The sequence below is a fragment of the Sesamum indicum genome, linkage group LG11 (genome assembly GCF_000512975.1).
Source record: "Sesamum indicum cultivar Zhongzhi No. 13 linkage group LG11, S_indicum_v1.0, whole genome shotgun sequence".
Taxonomy (NCBI): domain Eukaryota; kingdom Viridiplantae; phylum Streptophyta; class Magnoliopsida; order Lamiales; family Pedaliaceae; genus Sesamum; species Sesamum indicum.
The window spans coordinates 6,924,248-6,942,883 of NC_026155.1; the positions used below are offsets into that span (position 1 = coordinate 6,924,248).

Consider the following 18,636-nt stretch of genomic DNA (forward strand, 5'->3'; position numbering starts at 1 on the left):
ATTAGGATTTTAAATACCTATAATATAATTAAAGTAAGGGTTTATAATCGAAAATAAACACTTATGGGTTCATATTTTTGTATATAGTGTAAATTTATTACAATTTATGTGAGTTTTGCCCTTATACATTATGGCCTTGTTTACGTTGTTGTATGAGATAAATGGACAATAAATTTCAATTTAAATATAGGATTTGGTATGAATTTATAATTCGTCATTTCCTATATTGTCATGATAATATGATTAATTATGTACGTGCTAATGTGCTATCTACCAAAATTGACCTTAATATGTAGGGAATAGGCTGATCTATAAAGCACAGATATTTTAAAAAATTATCTCACGAACACAATTCGGATACGAGTCAGACACGACATTCATGTGCCAAAAAATATAAAATAAAAAAATAAAAAAGACATGATATCGGACATGCTACGGACATACTTGATGTGGGACTACCTTTGCAATATTTTTATAAAGTGTAAGACAAACATTGTATCAGGGCGACTAACTTTACAACGTTTTCCTAAAATGTGAAAATAATATTAACTATTTTAAAAGGTATGAAAATAATATTACAAATCACACTGTAGCTTACAACGAAAATTGCAGTTTTCTCAAAAATATTTGAGGAGATGATATGAGATGAAAAGTATTTCTAAAAAAGGAAATCTCCTTCACTTTCTTTGTTTTTCTTTTGGGGAACCAAATTTGATTTTCACATTTTATGGGGGCCTAAGTTGCAATTTCGCCTTCTTTATCCTTCTATCCCTCCTTATCCCGACACACTTCTTCCTTCAGCACGGTAGAGAGATAGAAGACCCAAGCCATGTCTTGCAATTCAATTTCACTCTCGTTCCTCCAGAGCACTTGGGCCACTACCCGAACCCAGCAACTTTGCGATGGGACCCGACCCAGTTCACTTCCTGCTTTAGCTCTCCACCCTCGGCGTCTCGTGGTTGAAGCCAAGTCCAGAACTCGAACCCAGGACAGGACTGCTCGCCATGCTCGTATCCGTAAGAAGGCAAGTCTTTCACTTGCTTTTTCCCTGTACCTTTGCGTTTAATTTCTGCAGGAATCGCATTTCTTGGTTTATAAGATTAAAGGGATTGCACAAAGATGTTTTCATGGAGAAGGGAAGTCAGGTAAGGATAGTATTATGCATAATGTAGTGACGGAATGCAGTGGGAGTTTGTGCTATAAGGAATGTCCTCTAAGTGTTTGAAAATATGATGGTGTGAGAAAAAGTGATTTTGTTTCACTCAGTAAAGAAGTTGTCTATACAATGCAGGAAGTTTAGTGGCGTATAGGTTGTGGTGCAGTAGAAAAAGAAGCATATCTCTTGTTCAACAATTTTATCCCTAAGGCAGGACAATGTGGCTGATGAAACATTAATTGCTGCCTAAGGGGTATGCTAGGTTAAAAGTTGCTACTTATAGTTAGATTTTGGTACAATATGGATATGGGAACAAGAGATGTTTGATATGAAAGGAAACTGAGTTAGTTTATGGAACCAGGTTGCTGGCTATGACTAGAAATGAATCTTCCTCAAGTACAGATTTCTGGTGGGATTACAGAATATTTTGTTGATTCGTTCTATTCTTTGCCAGATTTTTAGGTACAATATAATATGCACCATCATACCTGATTACTGGTTGCTGGTGACTTGCTCTTAAACTCTTTCTGTTCATCTTAATTTATCTGGATAATGAAGTAAACGAAAAGAAGAAAATTTTACTGGAGTGCTGAATGCCATAGAGTCTAGTTTAGTACTTTTTCTGGGTTGGATCTTGTGTTTTTGCCACATTTTCCTTAGTATCATGTTCCTACTGCATTTCTTTCTTGTCGTTACGTTTCAGTAATGTGTCTTAGTGACACATGAGACGTCCAAAGTCGAGTGATGTCTTGCCTTTGCAGGTTGAAGGGACACCTGAAAGACCAAGATTATGCGTTTTTCGCTCCAATAAGCATATTTACGCTCAGGTGATTGATGATTCGAAGATGCATACTCTTGCTTCAGCTTCTACTATGCAGAAACCCATCTCAGAGGAGTTCGACTATAGCTCAGGGCCAACTATTGTAAGTTGATTGATGCTTCCTCCAAATTCTTGTATGCCGAATGGTTATAGATGCTAACTGCTCTTGCAACGTTTTTCTTACTGATTAATTACAAAATCATTTGCCTCTCTAGAAGCCTTATTCTGCAGAATTAAACAATAATGTTATGTTTGGATTGACGAATTTGGAACTCAGTATTTGAAATCCCCACTAACAAATCACTTTGACTTATTTGAATAGTTTCATAGCGCAAAGGATTTCCGATCCTCAAATTCCTATTTATGACAGGATGTTGCTAAAAAAGTGGGTGAAATTCTTGCAAAAACTTGTCTTGAAAAAGGGATAACGAAGGTGGCCTTTGACCGAGGTGGTTACCCCTACCATGGGCGGATTGAGGCCCTTGCTGATGCCGCTCGGGAGCATGGTTTGCAGTTTTGAAGTTGAAATTCTTCCTAATGCTAATCTTTCATGACTATTTTGGTCTGTGAATCATTGCAAGTGAAGAACGCATGAAAATAGCCCTGAATTTCGACAGCTCTTTTTCATCGTGTTAATCTGTAATTTCTTGTGAAACTTTAGTATGAAAAGGGAAATTGATGATCACTTTGTTGTATCATGGTGATATTTAATCCACATTCCTTGAATATATTACCTTTTTTCGACCAAAAGAGCCATTATACATCAATAATCATGGGACAAAGCTGCTTGATCATCATCGAATTCTAATATTATGTTTGTTCTCATTGCATTTTGAATACAGGAACAAGATTGTCCCTCTACTGAAATGGACAGTGACAAATGATTTATCTTTTCATGTAAAACTTCAAATGATATAAAATTTCATTGACGAGACAAGCCTTAGCAACATTTATATGCAGTACAGCCTTCGCTGATCATGAAAAACGAAATGCAACTGAGCTGCAAAGAAATAAATAAGACCAATTCAACGCCTCCCGCGACGTACAATTTGATACTTCCTTATATACTGTACTCTTCTTCAGAATATCGTACTAACATATAGTGAAATGCAGTAGGAGAAAAACAGCAGTTCAAGTGTATGCATCAAACAGTCAATCTAACAACCTTATTGAGTGAAAACTGACTTAATGTTATGTTATTAATTCAAGTTGCAGATATTACCTGCAAGACGTTTTACCAGTCTGAAGGGATTAAAAGTCTTCTTTGAATATCACAAGAAGAAGGTTCTTTAACCTTTCCCATACAGCCTTAGTTTCATTGTCGAATAGTTTTAACTTCAATTAAAAAACATCAGTCAGACAAAGAAGCAGTCATTCTGAGTAATCAAGTCCAGACAGTAGTACTGTAGGAAAAGCATTTATAATATAAATACAAGGAAAATTAACTGCTCCCCTAAAATGACTAGTTCTGATAATAGTGTGGGAAAAACAATTATGGTACATCAATTATCAGCTATCTCCACAATTGAATGTAATGAAGATTAACTGCTCTTAATAAACTGACTAGTTCTAACCTGCATCCTACATAAGCAATTACCGAACCATAGAAGAAAAATGGCAAGCATTCAGACAAATAACCTTAGACTAGTTCAATGCATGGTTAGAAGAAATCGCTATATATATTCTAAATAAGTCCACACAAGGTAGAAGTAGAACCAAAAGTACAGCTGGTGATTAATCAGTGAAACTTACATTATTCTGATCGTTAGAAGCCATGGTGAGGAACACGGAACCCCAGCTGTGGGTTCGGCTAGCTCTCTTCTCCACGCTTGCTGCAATTGTAAATGCCGACTTCCCATCATGGAGTTCGTGGCTGCCCTACTCGTATAATTCACCACCACCACCTCCTCCTTATACATATGCATCACCCCCGCCACCTCCACCTTACAAGTATGTGTCGCTGCTGCCGCCTTATAAGTATGAGTCGCCACCACCTCCTCCTTATGTGTATAAATCCCCACCACCACCACCCTACAAGTATGAGTCACCACCACCACCGCCATATGTATACAAATCTCCTCCACCACCACCTTATAAGTATGAACGCCCTCCACCCCCGCCCTACAAGTATGAGTCACCACCACCTCCATATATTTACAAATCTCCACCACCACCGCCTTACAAGTATGAGTCGCCTCCACCCCCGCCGTACAAGTATGAGTCGCCTCCACCACCACCATATGTTTACAGATCTCCTCCACCACCACCTTATAAGTATGAGTCACCACCACCGCCTCTATATGTATACGAATCTCCACCACCTCCACCTTACAAGTATGAGTCACCTCCGCCTCCACCCTACAAGTATGAGTCACCACCACCGCCTCCATATGTTTACAAATCTCCCCCACCACCACCGCCATATGTTTACAAATCTCCTCCACCACCACCTTACAAGTATGAGTCACCTCCGCCCCGACCCTACAAGTATGAGTCACCACCGCCGCCTCCATATGTTTACAGATCTCCTCCACCACCACCTTACAAGTATGAATTACCTCCACCCTCTCCATATGTTTACAAATCTCCTCCACCCCCACCTTACAAGTATGAATCGCCACCACCACCACCTTATAAATATGAATCACCTCCAAATCGCCACCACCCCCACCCTACAAATATGAATCACCACCACCACCTCCATATGTTTACAAATCTCCACCACCACCCCTTTACAAGTATGAGTCACCTCCACCGCGACCCTACAAATATGAGTCACCACCACCGCCTCCATATATTTACATATCTCCTCCTCCACCACCACCACCCTACAAGTTTGAGTCACCACCTCCACCGCCAGTTTACTATTAGAGCTTTCAGCCCCCTCCACCACCATCACATTATTTATAACCTTACATCAATGTCGCGTCTCAAACAACAGTTGGTCTTTCATGTTTTCCAGTCTTTGTCAACAATTCCATCTACAAATAAAGTTCTTTCCCTCTCCTATTATCCGAGACATCCGATACCTCAGCAAAGAGGAATAGCCCAGGGGAAAATAGTCAAATGAAATCTTTCTCAAGAAATAAACTATACAATTATATTTTTTGGTTGTGAACCAAAGTTCTGGCTTTGTATGCTAGTAGTTGTTGCAATGTATTTGTGAACTTTTATTTGTATTTCATGCCACCTTCTTGTAGGCTTTACATACTATTCAATAAAATGCATTTATTATTTTTGTTTATGTTGAATACTGGGTCGAGTCTATGGACTCGTGACCCAATATGCATCCATATTTGAGATAGAGTTTGAGTCTCCCAAATACATGTTGTGATAAGGACTCCTCTAGGATAACCCTATCTGAGATTGAGTTTGTACTCTTTCAATCATTAGGATATAGATTCCTCTTAAGGATAGGCTTGAGTACATCTATAAATAGGGTACATGGTTGTGATCAAATTACAACACAGAAATATAGCAATTATTAGGATAGCGCTGGATGCAGGAGCTAGGAACCTAATTACCTACTCCAATTCCCAACTAGTAACCAACCAAGTAGGAGGCACATATGAGGTCAAGGAAGACCAAATGAAAGAGTACCTTAGGAGATGAGCGAACTCACAAGCCAACTGAAAAGCATCCAGCTCCATCAAATTCCACATAGGAAAAACACCAAGGCTGATTACCTAGCTAGCTCTATAGTTGACTGCAAACCCACACTATTACTATAAGAACTCTCATTTAAAGACCTTTTAATACTAACACGACCGTCTTACAGAATCGTATGGATTGGAGGAAGCTCTCTTAGACTACTTGAAGGAAGAAGTTCTTCCTACTGATAAGAAAGAGGTAGCCCGCCTAAGGAGCAGGGCAGCTAGATTTGCCCTGTGGGACGGAAACCTTACAAGCATAATTTCTTCCAACCTTACCTCTGATGTCTGTCGCAAAAGAAGGCAGGAACATATTACAGGAAATACATGAAGGAGCATGTGGATCTCACACAGGTAGTGTAGCTCTTACAAGTAAACGTTTACGAGCCGGATACTTTTAGCTTACCCTCAAGAAGGATGCAATAGATTGGGTGAGGAAGTGTGAGCAATGCTAAAGGCACGCTCCACTCATTCACATTCCAGCTAAACCGTTCAAAGTCTTATAAGCACCTTGCCCATTTTTCCAGTGGGGGATATTTTGGGTCCTTCTCTAGTTGCATAAGGGCAATTTAAATTCTTCCTCATGGCAGTATGCTACTTCAGCAAATGGGTGGAATCCGAACCTCTTGCCAGGATTATAGAAAATGAAGTACTAATATTTCTCTAAAAGAATATAATCTACAGGTATGACATACCCCGTGTTATTATTTCTGACAATGGCCATCAATTTCAAGGCTGGAAATCTAAGATTGGTATGCCAAATTAGGCATCCAACAACATTTTATGTTAGTTGCCTACCCCAAACTAATGGGCAAGTAGAACTAAATAATAGCATCTTGGTGCAAGGCATCAAAACCAAGGTGGAGTAGGCAGGAGTGCAATGAGTAGATGTACTGCCCGGTGTTTTGTGGTCGTACAGAACCACCCCCAAATCGACCATTGGAGAAATACCTTTTAACGTGGTGTACGGATTAGAGGTCATCATCCGGCCTAAAGCGGAGCTGAAGACCTTCAGAATCCAGCACTAAAAGCAGGAAAGCAATGATACGAGCCAACTTGGACCTAGTGGAAGAAGTTCGAGAAGATGCTCGCGTTCGCATAGAAAGATACAAGCAAAGGGTGGTGAATGCCTACAACCGACGAGTAAAAAAAAAGGAAATTCCAAGTGGGAGTCCTGATGTTTAGATGAGTTGATGCTCTTAGGCCAGTGGGAAAGCTGGCCCCTAACTGGGAAGAGCCTTTAGAGTGACTCGGGTCATAAATTTGGGGCATACGAGTTGGAAGGCACTAATGGCAGGAAACTTTCTCGACCATAGAACGCTTATAACCTCAGGAAGTTTTACTCCTGAAAGCGCTACTCTTTACTTGCAACTTGCTATTCTTGTAATCAAGCATTATCTCACATGAATAAAGGTAATTCTTGCTTGCCATCTTGTGTTACTCGCAGGCTCATTTCCAGTTCCTAGCTGACTTCAAATAAGTCGTTGCCACCAGCTAGCGCATATTTTTACACAAGTCATCCCTAGCCGGTATACGTACTTACATAAGCTACCATCAGCTGGCTCACGCTCCTAATAAGTTGTCACCAACTGGCGCCCTCCTAGTAAGTCGCACCTTAACTGGCGCATGCTTCTACATAAGTTGCCCCTAGTTGGCACATGGTACACGCTTCCAATAAGTCGCCCCTAGCTGATGCACGCACTTATGTTAGCTACCACCAACTGGTGCACTTAGTGAGATGAACCGCCACTGACTGGCGTACGCATCCAACTCAGCCATCACCAGCTGACATATACAACATACGAGCAACTACCAGCTGACACACTCACTTCAGTTTCCAGCTGCCTTCTGTTGGCACATTTGTTTTAGCATAATGCTAATAACTTGCTTAGGCAGACTTACTACTTAAGTTCTATCCTTACTCATTTACTGTGAAATATATTCTCTCCTACTAACAAAATCATATCTTTAGCTCTAATGAAAGAAGCAGTTGGAACAAGTATGTTTGCATCAGCATAGCAAAGCAGATCAATATTTCTTGCCCTATAACATGTTGCCTAAACTTAAAGGTTTGTCGCAACAAAGACATATCTACTTAGGTTAAGAATTATCTTACCTACTTGCCTAGTTTTCTGGCTAAACTTTTGTGATAAAGCATTTTCTTTTACTACTTGGGTAACTTATACTAGCAGGAGATGGAAAAGCCTCCCTATCTTATCCTACTTAGCATTACTCTAACACCTTCGAGGAACATTCTTACATAGCATATAAGGTGGGTATTTCTCAACCAAGTACTTATACTAACCTGCAGGAATAAAAAAGCATAGCAGAAAGTTCAAGCTACCAAGTCAATTAAAGAATCCCCTAGATCAACACGCTCTAATTCCTTAAGGTAGAAGGACTCTCCACCTGGAGTCCTTTAGCCGGTCAATTTTACTCAAGGAGCCTAGGGGGGTTCATCCTACTGATGAGCATGAAAGCTCTCTTATTTTTTTGTAGGATATCCTACTTACTCTAGCAATCCTGCTCTATGATATGCACTCCTAGAGTGGGAGGAGTAATGATGCCCCCGAAACCTTTCATGGACTAAGCCCACAAGCAGGGCACATCAGCTCAGTTAGCTATCAGCAGGGAGCTAAGGCCCGCAGGCTTACCATTTACTTTACTGAACTGGCAGGTCCGAGAAACAAGAACATTACAGCCGGACACGTCATCATATAGTTGGAAAAATACTACATATAGCTTTCCAAAATATCAAGACATGTCATACTAAAATATCTCACAAAGATTCGCATAGATTGGGTGGGAATTGAGCTGATAAGCCACTAATATCAACGTTTTGGAAATCTTGGCAGACTTAACATAACTTGGTAAAACAGTCATACCTCTTTCAATATTTATCCAAATCACAAATGAATTTTTCTAGATGATAGCCAACTCAAAGGGCTTTACAACGCATACGGCACTCTGCAACCCCGCTCTGAACCTGCTTTGTACACGCCTCTAAATAGAGGCCTTGTACAGTTATTTGGTAACATCAACCCCCACTCTCAAACTCTCACTCATTCTGTCATTTTTCTCTTGGTTTGTAGGCTATTTTGAGCTTGTATGTTGTACTCCATACGAATATATACTTTTTATCATTTATTCTCATTTTAATTCATGTTTTCTTTATTCTTTTTCAGTAAAATCATTACTGACTTAAGCATTGGAATACGAAAATTTATTTTATATGATTAATTCCCGTTGATCTTATAATTTTTGTTGAAGATCCATCGTGAAATAATTTGTTAATGTTGTTCCATCAAAATTTTAATAGGTCTGCATTTATTGGAATACAGAATGACGATAAATATATGAATTTTTCAATTTAATTTTTGTTTACAATTGTTATTAGAAAATAGCAAGGCGTCTCATTGTATAACATAATAATATATTTTCATTAATGTAAGTGGCAAACTTCATAGACCATTGCAAGCTTCTTTTCTTGATGCATTATCCAACGATTTTTTTTATTCTGTTTCTTTTTTATGTTGAATTTCACATCACTTATGTATTTTCTTTTTTGTGTTTTAATTAAACTTCTTTTCTACATCTTTTAAATACGATGTTTTTTTTTTTTTATGAGAATCTACAATAAAGTATTCTTATATTTACTTCTTAAATATTTTTTAATTTTAAGACTGATAAAATAATTTTGATCAATGTGGAAAAATATAATAGTATTCTATTGTTATTTTCAAAAAAACAGTCCCTAAATAAATTTAGTAAAGAATTTAACATTGAGTTTGGAGTGAAAAGTATTATTTTAGTCCGCTAAGTATGTCTAATTTTAATTTTAGTCCGATAACTATGTTCATTTTTGTTTAGGTCCAGTAACTTACAAAATTGCTTACTTTTAGTCCTCTGGCAGATTTTTGGACAATTTTACCCCTATGAGTGCATATGGACTAAAACTGTCCTTCAAAAGTTGCATAGGGGTAAAATTGTCCGAAAATCTGTCAGAGGACTAAAAGTAAACAATTTCGTAAGTTACTGGACCTAAACAAAAATAGACATAGTTATCGGACTAAAATTAAAATTATGCATACTTAGCGAACTAAAATAATACTTTTCCCGAATTTGGACTATTGTATATAGTAAGACGGTTATTAAAATATGACGTATATACTATTATATAATTTAGAATTTATGAAAGTACTATTGAATTTGTAAATTTCCGTTCATAGCACGAAATTCATACTAGTGTGTGTATATATATATATATATATATATATTATAAAAACATATACTCATAACGCAATAACAGAGCTATTGAGACAGTTCATAGAAAACATTATACACTAGTGTGACATATAAACAGCAGAGCTATCGCCAACATTATTCCAAGAAAAACATTATATACTCGTGTAAAACAAGAATTGAAGTGTCAGCAACTCACAATCAAAAACTGGACTGGAATCAATCAGCTACAACCCCTAACGGAAGATGGTCAGTTTCAAAACGTCGACCATCACAGTTTCAGTTTACCATAATGCCACAAAGTGTTCCACATCCATACCCGACAAAATCAGAGCAGCAAACAAAGCAAATACTGTACCAAGATGGACGAAATTTTGTGAACATCCTGAGGGTGGACCGACGGGTCCAAACACTGGAGGCGGAAATAGCCCTTCTCCTGTGCTTGAATTCAGACTGCACGAAAAATATAAAGCCACATTTCAGAGGTCAAGTAAAGAACAACAAGAGCAAGTATTGTCTCTTTCTGTTTTCCTAAATAGTTGGTCTAGTAATAGACAGAGAGGAAACGTAAGAGTCTCACCTTCCTGTAAATCTGCATGATCCATAACCTGGAAAGGAATGTGGAAGGAATTTATTATTGCAAAATACTAGCGGCTTTTTGTGTAGAATACGACGTAAAAATACATAGACAGGTGTATGCATTGGTCAGAATCGAAAATAAGCAGATATAAGAGCAGCTTTTTAATGCAAAAACAACATATAATTAGCCATTTTGGCGGTGGATATCTAGATAAGTCGCACGTGAAATGTGCAAAAGGGAATAAGCCCTTCTCAAGACTGGACAAACGTTTGCAGCAGGATATTACCAAAAAAAAGTTCAGAAATATGCATACATTGTAAACGAACTCAAGAACAGGTTTCTAAAGAGAGTATTTCATAATAGCAACAAGTTCAAATAAATGTATTGAAACAGAAATGGTTGTCTTCGTCAGAGGGGGCTGGTGATAATCCTAAAACAGTTACCTTGGCTTAGGGAAAAACAGAAAGAAAAGGTATTGATACAGATTATACAACACATTCAATGAATTCCGAGAACTGCTAGAAAGGATTCCGGATGACATAGTTTCAGCTACCGCACAAGCTTGATTTTGCTAAGGATCTATTTAACTTGCCAGCAGAACAATGAAATTTCTAAGAACATCTTTTGACCAATATGTCAAGATCCAACACAAGTTATTCCACACAAGAACATCTTAAAGATGTGCACTTATATCCTTCATAATGATCATTATATTTGTTGAACACGGCTACAAAAGGGCATCATCTTGGACCAGGTAGCGATGTTATACCATAAAATCAAGGATTCAGAAGTATTCAAGAGCATTTTATGTCAATATGCACGGCCAATAAGGAAAAATGTTAAATAAAGAAACTGAAAAATGAAAGCAAAAAGTTTCTTCAAACTTTAATCGAAATCAGAAATCCAAAGACCACAAGCCATTTGATGTTAAGAGTAATTACTAAACATAGAGATCCAAAAGGCAATAACCGAGATTATCAAGTAGTCTTTCTTTCACCTAATTTGATAAAGACGAATGTTATCCACAACTTACTAGGATCAACAGTAGTTGTTGTAGCGGTGCCTCCAAAGTCACAAGTCCCACCGGAGCTGCGCATTTTCTGATAGTAATCATTGTAAGCATAAGAAGCATGGTTTTGCAATGTGTTGGGGATATAACAAGGCTGTCCTTGCTGTATTGGCCCGCAGTTAGCTTGGCCCGGCCCACAAGCCCAATTAAGACCATCCTGCAGCGAGGTCTCATCGGCACCTGATCTTGCTATGCAAAACACCGCCGAAGAATTTGCGTCGAGACTCTCAGAAGTACTCAACTTTATGTCATAAACAGCAGTGCCGTTAGTAAAAAGAACACCCCAGTTTCTACCTGACTCGGGCCCAACCCTCTTGTCTTCGTTGAACAACTCATAAATGTATGTGTTAATGGGAATGGCGGGCTGACTAGGCGGGCCGGAGTCATTTGCCACACGCCTAATCAAGTTCTTGTTATATGTTTCAGCATTTTCTGCTGTAGCATCAGGTTCGTTTGCACCACCAGACCACGGCCATCCAGTTTCAGTAACCACTATAGGGATTCCTGAGAAGTTGAGAGCAGCTATAGAATTATAGGTAGCATCGACCAAAGCATCAAACATACTGCTATAGTGGAAAAGGGTGTTGGGGTCTACGATTTGTTTGACAGAGGGCAGTGGTTTGAAAAGAGCATACTCGAGAGGGAAAATGCCGTTGCTCTTAACATATTCATAATAAGGATAAGCGTTTAACATGTAGAAAGAATTTGTGTTTTTCAAGAACTGAAGGATCTGGTAAATAGTGGAGTTCCATGTTGCATTAAAAGTGGCAGTAGAAGGAGGAAAGGGCCGAGAAATTATGCCCATCGAGTGCGGAGTTGATACTTTAACTAGATAATTCAGATTTGAGGCAACAAGGGCTTTGTTGAGGTAATTCATAGCGGGAACTATAACAGCAGAGGCATTTGGAAGCGAAGTAAGAACTTCACTGCCCACAGCAATTGCTGTGATATTGGTAGTTGGCACATAGGCTGCAACATTTTTGTTGATCCAGTCCGCTGCTGCTGATGGTGATTCTCCAATCGTTGTAACTTCCTCGTTTGTAACACTAATCATGACCTCTATGCCAGTATTTGAGAGGGCATTCAGCATGCGGGCATCAGCATTGAAAAGACGCACATGAGATATTGAATGAGCTCTAAGAATTGCAACAATTTCAACAGCTGAAGGTAGGTTTGAAACGTCAGTCCCAATATTTATCCCAACAAATGAACCTGTAGAAGCAAGCACATTGTGATGAAAAGTTCTATGGTAGTAGCGTTAACTATAGATATTATTAATCTAACCAATCAAGTTGACATATGCCAAAAATCAATAATGGACATGCATATTACCAAATTCGACAATCTGCACTAAAGCCAATTTGTTATCATCAGAAAATGCTGTATTAGTCATTTGGCCTATATGCCATCTGATCTTAACTCTGTTATCAGATCAATATTGCATAATTTGGATCAGAATTCCTTTAAACAGGCTACTGCTATCCCAGAATGCTTTACAGCAAATATCACAATCCGATGCCTGACATATGTTAGTAAAATCACCAAGTCAAGGACTCCAAGGCCTAACGTATAATAAGGGTCAGGTGGCCTACAATACTGAGCACATTGCTAAAAGGGAGCATGTTAGGTTACTGGATCGACCTACTGCATTGAAGAGTACTCCGCAAAGAAGCAAGGTAGCTTGAAACCATATTGCAGCCGTCATCAGCTCCAGCAAAGGATTTAGCTCAAATCTTCCAACACCTGAACTTTTTCTTCAACTGAAACGCTGAGCTTTTTATCAAATTTCAGTTGTCCTTAGATGAAAAAAAAAAAACTGTTATCTCAGATGTAAATTATCGTTAAGAAGGAGGTGTGAGATATGGACTCGACCTTGAATAGTGTATATAATGGCCTTCAGATATTGTTAACAAGCATAGATCTTACAAGCATCTGCATTCATAATACGGAAAGTAAGTTCCCCACTTCCATTATCGCATGGACACGAAAAATGCATGTAGTTACCCAAATATATACGAGATTTGGGGGGTAATAGGAGTTCATTCAACTTATAAGCCAGAATATTAAAACAATTTAAATTCAAGACTACGACAATTAACTCAAATTCAAATGATGAAAGTAAACAGACTCAAACACCCTCTAAGAGTAACTCTTCAGATAATTAGCTAGCTTATTTTAAAAGGAAAGAAACAAAACAACAATGCATCACTCATTTAAATGGCATAGCCAACTATTTATCAAGGGGTGTAAATGGCTGCCACCAATGAACAGCTCGATGACATCATGCTCATTCTCCAATCCGAATCTTCCCAATGAAACCCATGCAAGAAGACAGGACAAACAAATCACGAGGCCAACCAAACAAGAGACAATGCAAATTGAACCTCATGTCAAACAATAAGCAGCAATAAACCGGAAGCAAATTTTCTACAATCTACGAATATTACATAAAGAAGAAGATGTTACAAGATAAACTGTCAATATTACAACTTTTCACTCCAAACTTCAGAAACAGAACCTACAACAATGTGAAAGAATTATAAACGCATTCAACCCCAGCTAAGTCAAATGCCAAAACTTAAGGTTCAATCCACTAAACCCACATCCAAATCCCAGTCGAAGCATCAAATTTAGACCCCCACAAGAAAATAAAACAAGAGCAGAACAGAAGTAGTGAAAAAAGGTGGGAGGACAAAGAATTGGAAAGTCACTCACTCCACTGTCCTTTGTGCTGAAAATGGAAGCCAACTTCAAGAAATCTGCGTCTCAGATTCCCATATCAAGATACGCATAAAGAAGGCCTAGAAGTGTGATCACTCACTTGAAATGAACACCCTTCAGTTCACAGACAAGAAACTGCAAAAACACTAGGAAAACAGAATCCAAGAAAGAAAAAAGGCTGACAGAAACCCAACCTCTACAACATGAACCTAGTAACACATTTCCAGCACCCATTTCTTTGCTAAGCAACAAACTCGAAACTGACCAAAAACTCAATCTTTACGCAGCAATTTCTCAAGGGCCATAAGTACACATCCCACATGTTCAATTATCACATAATCCAAACACAACACCAAATTCCAGAAACCCCACAACAAAATATGCAGCCCAGCGCAAAAAACACCAAGTTAACTTTACGACACAAACTTAAAACAGCATATTACCACTGGTTTTGACTATAAAAACTCACGGAGACAGAAAAGAAACCATGAACAGACAGATGGGCTCGCTTCCAGCAATGCAAAGAGCGTAGTTTCCCGTATATGCGTATGGTAAGAGTTCAAAGCTGTTCCCGGGAGAGGAGCTGATAGACTGTGAGAACGAGGATGCAACTCGAAGCGACGGGGGAATGCGGGAATAGTCCACTCAGACAAGGTATAGTAATCAACACACAATACAAAAACCGAAAAAAGAATTGTAATAAATCAATGTCAATCGTTTGCTGTTCCGTATTAACTTTTACCCCGTCTGTTTGTGCTTGGTGTCTTTTTCAGAATATTTCTGTTATACCCCTTAAGACTTTTGATATTCCATATTCACCCCATTCCATTTTATAATTTATTTGATTTAACGGAATATTTTAGACAGAAATTCAAGAAAAATATTTTATATATTTATAATATTACTACATCGAAGTGTATTCATTGAAACCCGTATAAAATAATTATAATCGTATGTTATATTAAAGAAAATTATATTTATTTCGAAAATTAATTTAATTCTGAGAATTGTATTTCAGACTTTTCAAAATATAAAAGAGCTGCAGATATAATTTGTGCTTTTAAGTTACCATGTGACCTGCGACTAAATAAGTCAAATTTTCGTTTCGACTGTAAATAAATTTTTTGTGTCGTTTGTCGCGTTTTAAGTAACTTTTATTTAGAAAATTCAATCAAGACTATGTTCTGATAAAAATTATAATTTGCAGTATTTTTAATTTCAATATAATTATTTTTTGATCCAATTACCCATTAATCCCATCAAATAATTTTTAAATTGTGTTGAAGTTAATTAGTTTAAGAACTTAACTACAATTTGTGTTTGTATAATCAAACAAATCAATTTTTTCATAATTAATTATTTTTTTATTAATTAAGTAATCGTCAGACCAGACTAGACTAATAAAGTTCTAATAAATTTTTATATGTTGTAATTTATATATCGTGGCCTTACAATTGAGTAAGTTAAACTTATAGTTCGAGTGCGAACACGATTTTTGTACCGTTTAACCCTTTTCTTCACTAATTATTTTCTGGATGAAAGTTGCTGTTTACCCATTGTATTTATTAAATAATTTTTAAATTCATTTATTAATCTTTTATACGAGGTCAGTTCTGAAATTCAATTATAATTTGTATTTGTATAATCAATTATAAAATTATAAATTTAAACACCGTAATGTTTTTTAAAAAAAAATAACTCACAAAATAATTACATCATTTCCAATTAATTATACAATTGTGGGGCAAATTGGACCTTAATTTTGTACATGGTTCATGTGAGATGGAGTTGTTAGTGCACAAACATGGTAAAAATGTGGGTATTCATTTAACTTTATATAAATTTATTTTATTTTTATTTATTATATTGATATAAATTAAATTAATATATTATTTAATTTATTAAAATATTAATATAATTATTCTTCAATAATTCGTCCCTAAATAAAAAATTAATTATTTAAATTCAAACGCACTTGGCACATTGAGAGGGGGAATTATTTAACAATAATTATAATAGAAAAAGCGTGGTGAGTGGGAACCAGATTGGAGTGAGGTGTGGACGAGGAAAAGAGACTGGCAATCCAAGTGGGCCCTACTTTTGTCCTTTAATTCAAAAGTAACGTTTTTACTCAACTGACGAACAAAAGTAGAGTAGCGTTTTATATTCTCCCCTTTCCGTTTTCAACTGTAATGCACCGCAGTAAACTTTTTAAAAGGGGGAGCCGAATTGCGACTTCACATACCTCCTCCCGGTCTGGGGATTTATTTCCATTTCACCCCTCAAAACTTTTTTAAGAATTGCGCATAGCGGTGTACAAGTGAAGTGAAATTTATATGTGTAACGATGTATATAAAGAGCAACATCAAATACAATACATGTTGTGGAAAATTTTTTGTCTGAATCAAATTTAACAGAATCAAATTAATCATAAAATAAGTGTATCATATTTGTTATGTGGTTGGTTATTTTTCTTGAATTGTACATCGAGCACATGACAAGTGTATTGTACTTGTTGTATAATTGATTTTGATTTGATCAAATCGGATTTTGATTAGAATTTTCCTACATGAAGGCCTCATTTACTTGAACTGATTAGTTTGAATAAAGAAAATAGTATAAATTAATAGTGTGTTAACTTTGGTGTATGTGGGTGATTGCCTTTCAGGTGGCTACACGGCTAGTGCCTGCGGGCGTTGTGCACGTGCAGGCCCCCACACTGTCGGTATGCGTGGTCGTGTGGCCAACGTTGATGGTCCAACAATTTTTTATATATTTTCCTTGAAAATTTGAAATATTTAGTATTCATCATTTCATTTAAATCTCAACAACCACGTGTTTTTAATACATTAAATAAATATGAAATAATAATAATATACATACTATTAAAACAAAATAAATCATGTGAATGCACATAAATCAACTAGTCCAACGTACAAACTGGACTTTGATACTACTTAAAGAAATCGGTAATAGCCCAGAAAGTAAAATAAGTAAAGCAAATGATAAGTAAAATTTTAAACAAGATCATATCCCACATCAACCAAGCTTTCGTGCACTTACAGACCAACTAAATGTCAAGTAGAAGAGCATACATACGTCTTTGAGAAATGGAAAGTCCTAGCTTCAAAAGCTCATCTCCAACAAAATTTCTTGATTGTTCAAACAAGAGCAAAAGAATGCTCTCTAATAAATGCACATAAAATACTAACTTGTGTCTCTTTAATCTTGCTAGAAACTCAAAAGACTAATGATAGAACAACACTCTTATGAAGTAGAAAGTATTCTACGTAAACTCAAGAAATAGCTTGTATCTATTATTTCAAGTTCTTGAGCTTTGAATGGAAGAGAAAATATCTCCAGAGAGGAGAGAAGCGGTCGTCTAGTAATCGTCCATAACATTAGAGAATATGTGAAATTGGTGTGAACCTTCAACTCTGCATATCATACAGATATAGTCCTTCCTTTAACTATCTCCTTGTCAATGTTTAGGGCACAGAATTCTAAATCGATTCCCATATTTGAATCCAATACCTATATATTCACTCTTGACTGTGGCTCTAACTATTTTTTTATTTGATCGATAACTGTGGTGACAGACTTCCAGAGATTGACATAGTGTTGAGGACATAGGAGATCACCATCATCTCATGATGGATAATGGATTCCTTTTCGGAATGTACCAACCTCCATGCTTGTAATGACAATATTGTTGCAAGGCTTTGGCAACCACGTAATATTACAGTCACATCAACTAGGATGACCATACAATTGTCCAATGTAGAAGGCTACTATGGCTCCTTAGATCGAAAGATTAACTTTCATACCATTGCAACTAAAGATTTATAGTATACAAATCATACCACATGGATTTTTATATGACATTTATATAACCCAGTAAAGCCTTCACTAATGTCCATAGATATAAAATACAACACTCATCATATGAATGCATTAATTGATGCAAGTCTCTGTATCTCCACAATGTCCGTTCTTGAGGGTTATCAACTTGAAATACTTCAAACTAACCCTCGAAAATTGTTTATAGTTGCCATCAAATGTGCCACCCATCACAATTGATTATTTGATCTGTAGGTTGTCTGTGAAGTACACTAATAATATATAAACACAACATCACAAAGATAACCACTGATATTCATAATATTTAACATTACATCGAATAAGATCATTTATAATAGATCACAAGCTGCCAACTATTTGCACTCAATTTTTTTTTATTAATATCAATAAATTTGTGAGAAATCTATTTATTGGATGAAAATAAACGTCGAAAATACTAAGTGTCATTATTCAAACTTGAAAGAATTTAGATGTCGTTACACTGAGTAGGGCGATGTAATTAGCCCTAAATTTATTTTATGCACCTCAATAAAAAGG

The 18,636-nt window shown here is 36.9% G+C and overlaps 3 protein-coding genes across 11 annotated transcripts; 2 read left to right on the plus strand and 1 right to left on the minus strand.

Moving 5' to 3' along the window:
- LOC105173466 (50S ribosomal protein L18, chloroplastic) lies at nt 773-2,718 on the plus strand. Its single transcript, XM_011095207.2, has 3 exons — nt 773-1,024; nt 1,918-2,079; nt 2,347-2,718. The coding sequence occupies exons 1-3, from the start codon at nt 830-832 to the stop codon at nt 2,494-2,496; spliced, it is 507 nt and encodes a 168-aa protein (XP_011093509.1). The 5' UTR covers nt 773-829; the 3' UTR covers nt 2,497-2,718.
- On the plus strand, nt 3,659-4,989 carry LOC105173806 (extensin-2-like). The gene is given in 2 exon segments (XM_020697705.1): nt 3,659-4,623; nt 4,626-4,989. Coding segments are annotated over 2 exon segments (1,095 nt in total). The 5' UTR covers nt 3,659-3,750; the 3' UTR covers nt 4,848-4,989.
- Nucleotides 9,954-14,922, minus strand: LOC105173467 (glucan endo-1,3-beta-glucosidase 4). 9 transcript variants are annotated; one of them, XM_020698083.1, is made up of 6 exons: nt 14,708-14,922; nt 13,390-13,449; nt 13,159-13,277; nt 11,482-12,729; nt 10,449-10,476; nt 9,954-10,321 (listed from the first exon to the last, which is right to left on the minus strand). In XM_020698083.1, the coding sequence occupies exons 3-6, from the start codon at nt 13,220-13,222 to the stop codon at nt 10,153-10,155; spliced, it is 1,509 nt and encodes a 502-aa protein (XP_020553742.1). In that variant the 5' UTR covers nt 13,223-13,277; nt 13,390-13,449; nt 14,708-14,922; the 3' UTR covers nt 9,954-10,152. The 9 variants fall into 9 exon arrangements, with proteins under 9 accessions (XP_020553742.1, XP_011093511.1, XP_020553741.1 ...); XM_011095209.2 differs by having other exon boundaries at nt 13,159-13,313; XM_020698082.1 differs by having other exon boundaries at nt 14,682-14,922.

Bases quoted from the DNA above. Each gene is read 5' to 3' on its own strand.
- LOC105173466 (XM_011095207.2), top strand. From the start codon at position 830: ATGTCTTGCAATTCAATTTCACTCTCGTTCCTCCAGAGCACTTGGGCC. The intron at 1,025-1,917 runs GCAAGTCTTTCA...TTGCCTTTGCAG, and splicing joins ATGCTCGTATCCGTAAGAAG to GTTGAAGGGACACCTGAAAG. The intron at 2,080-2,346 runs GTAAGTTGATTG...TATTTATGACAG, and splicing joins ATAGCTCAGGGCCAACTATT to GATGTTGCTAAAAAAGTGGG.
- LOC105173467 (XM_020698084.1), bottom strand. From the start codon at position 13,222: ATGACGGCTGCAATATGGTTTCAAGCTACCTTGCTTCTTTGCGGAGTA. The intron at 12,730-13,158 runs GTCGATCCAGTA...TTGCTTCTACAG, and splicing joins AGTACTCTTCAATGCAGTAG to GTTCATTTGTTGGGATAAAT. The intron at 10,477-11,481 runs GTAAGTTGTGGA...ATTCCTTTCCAG, and splicing joins AACAACTACTGTTGATCCTA to GTTATGGATCATGCAGATTT.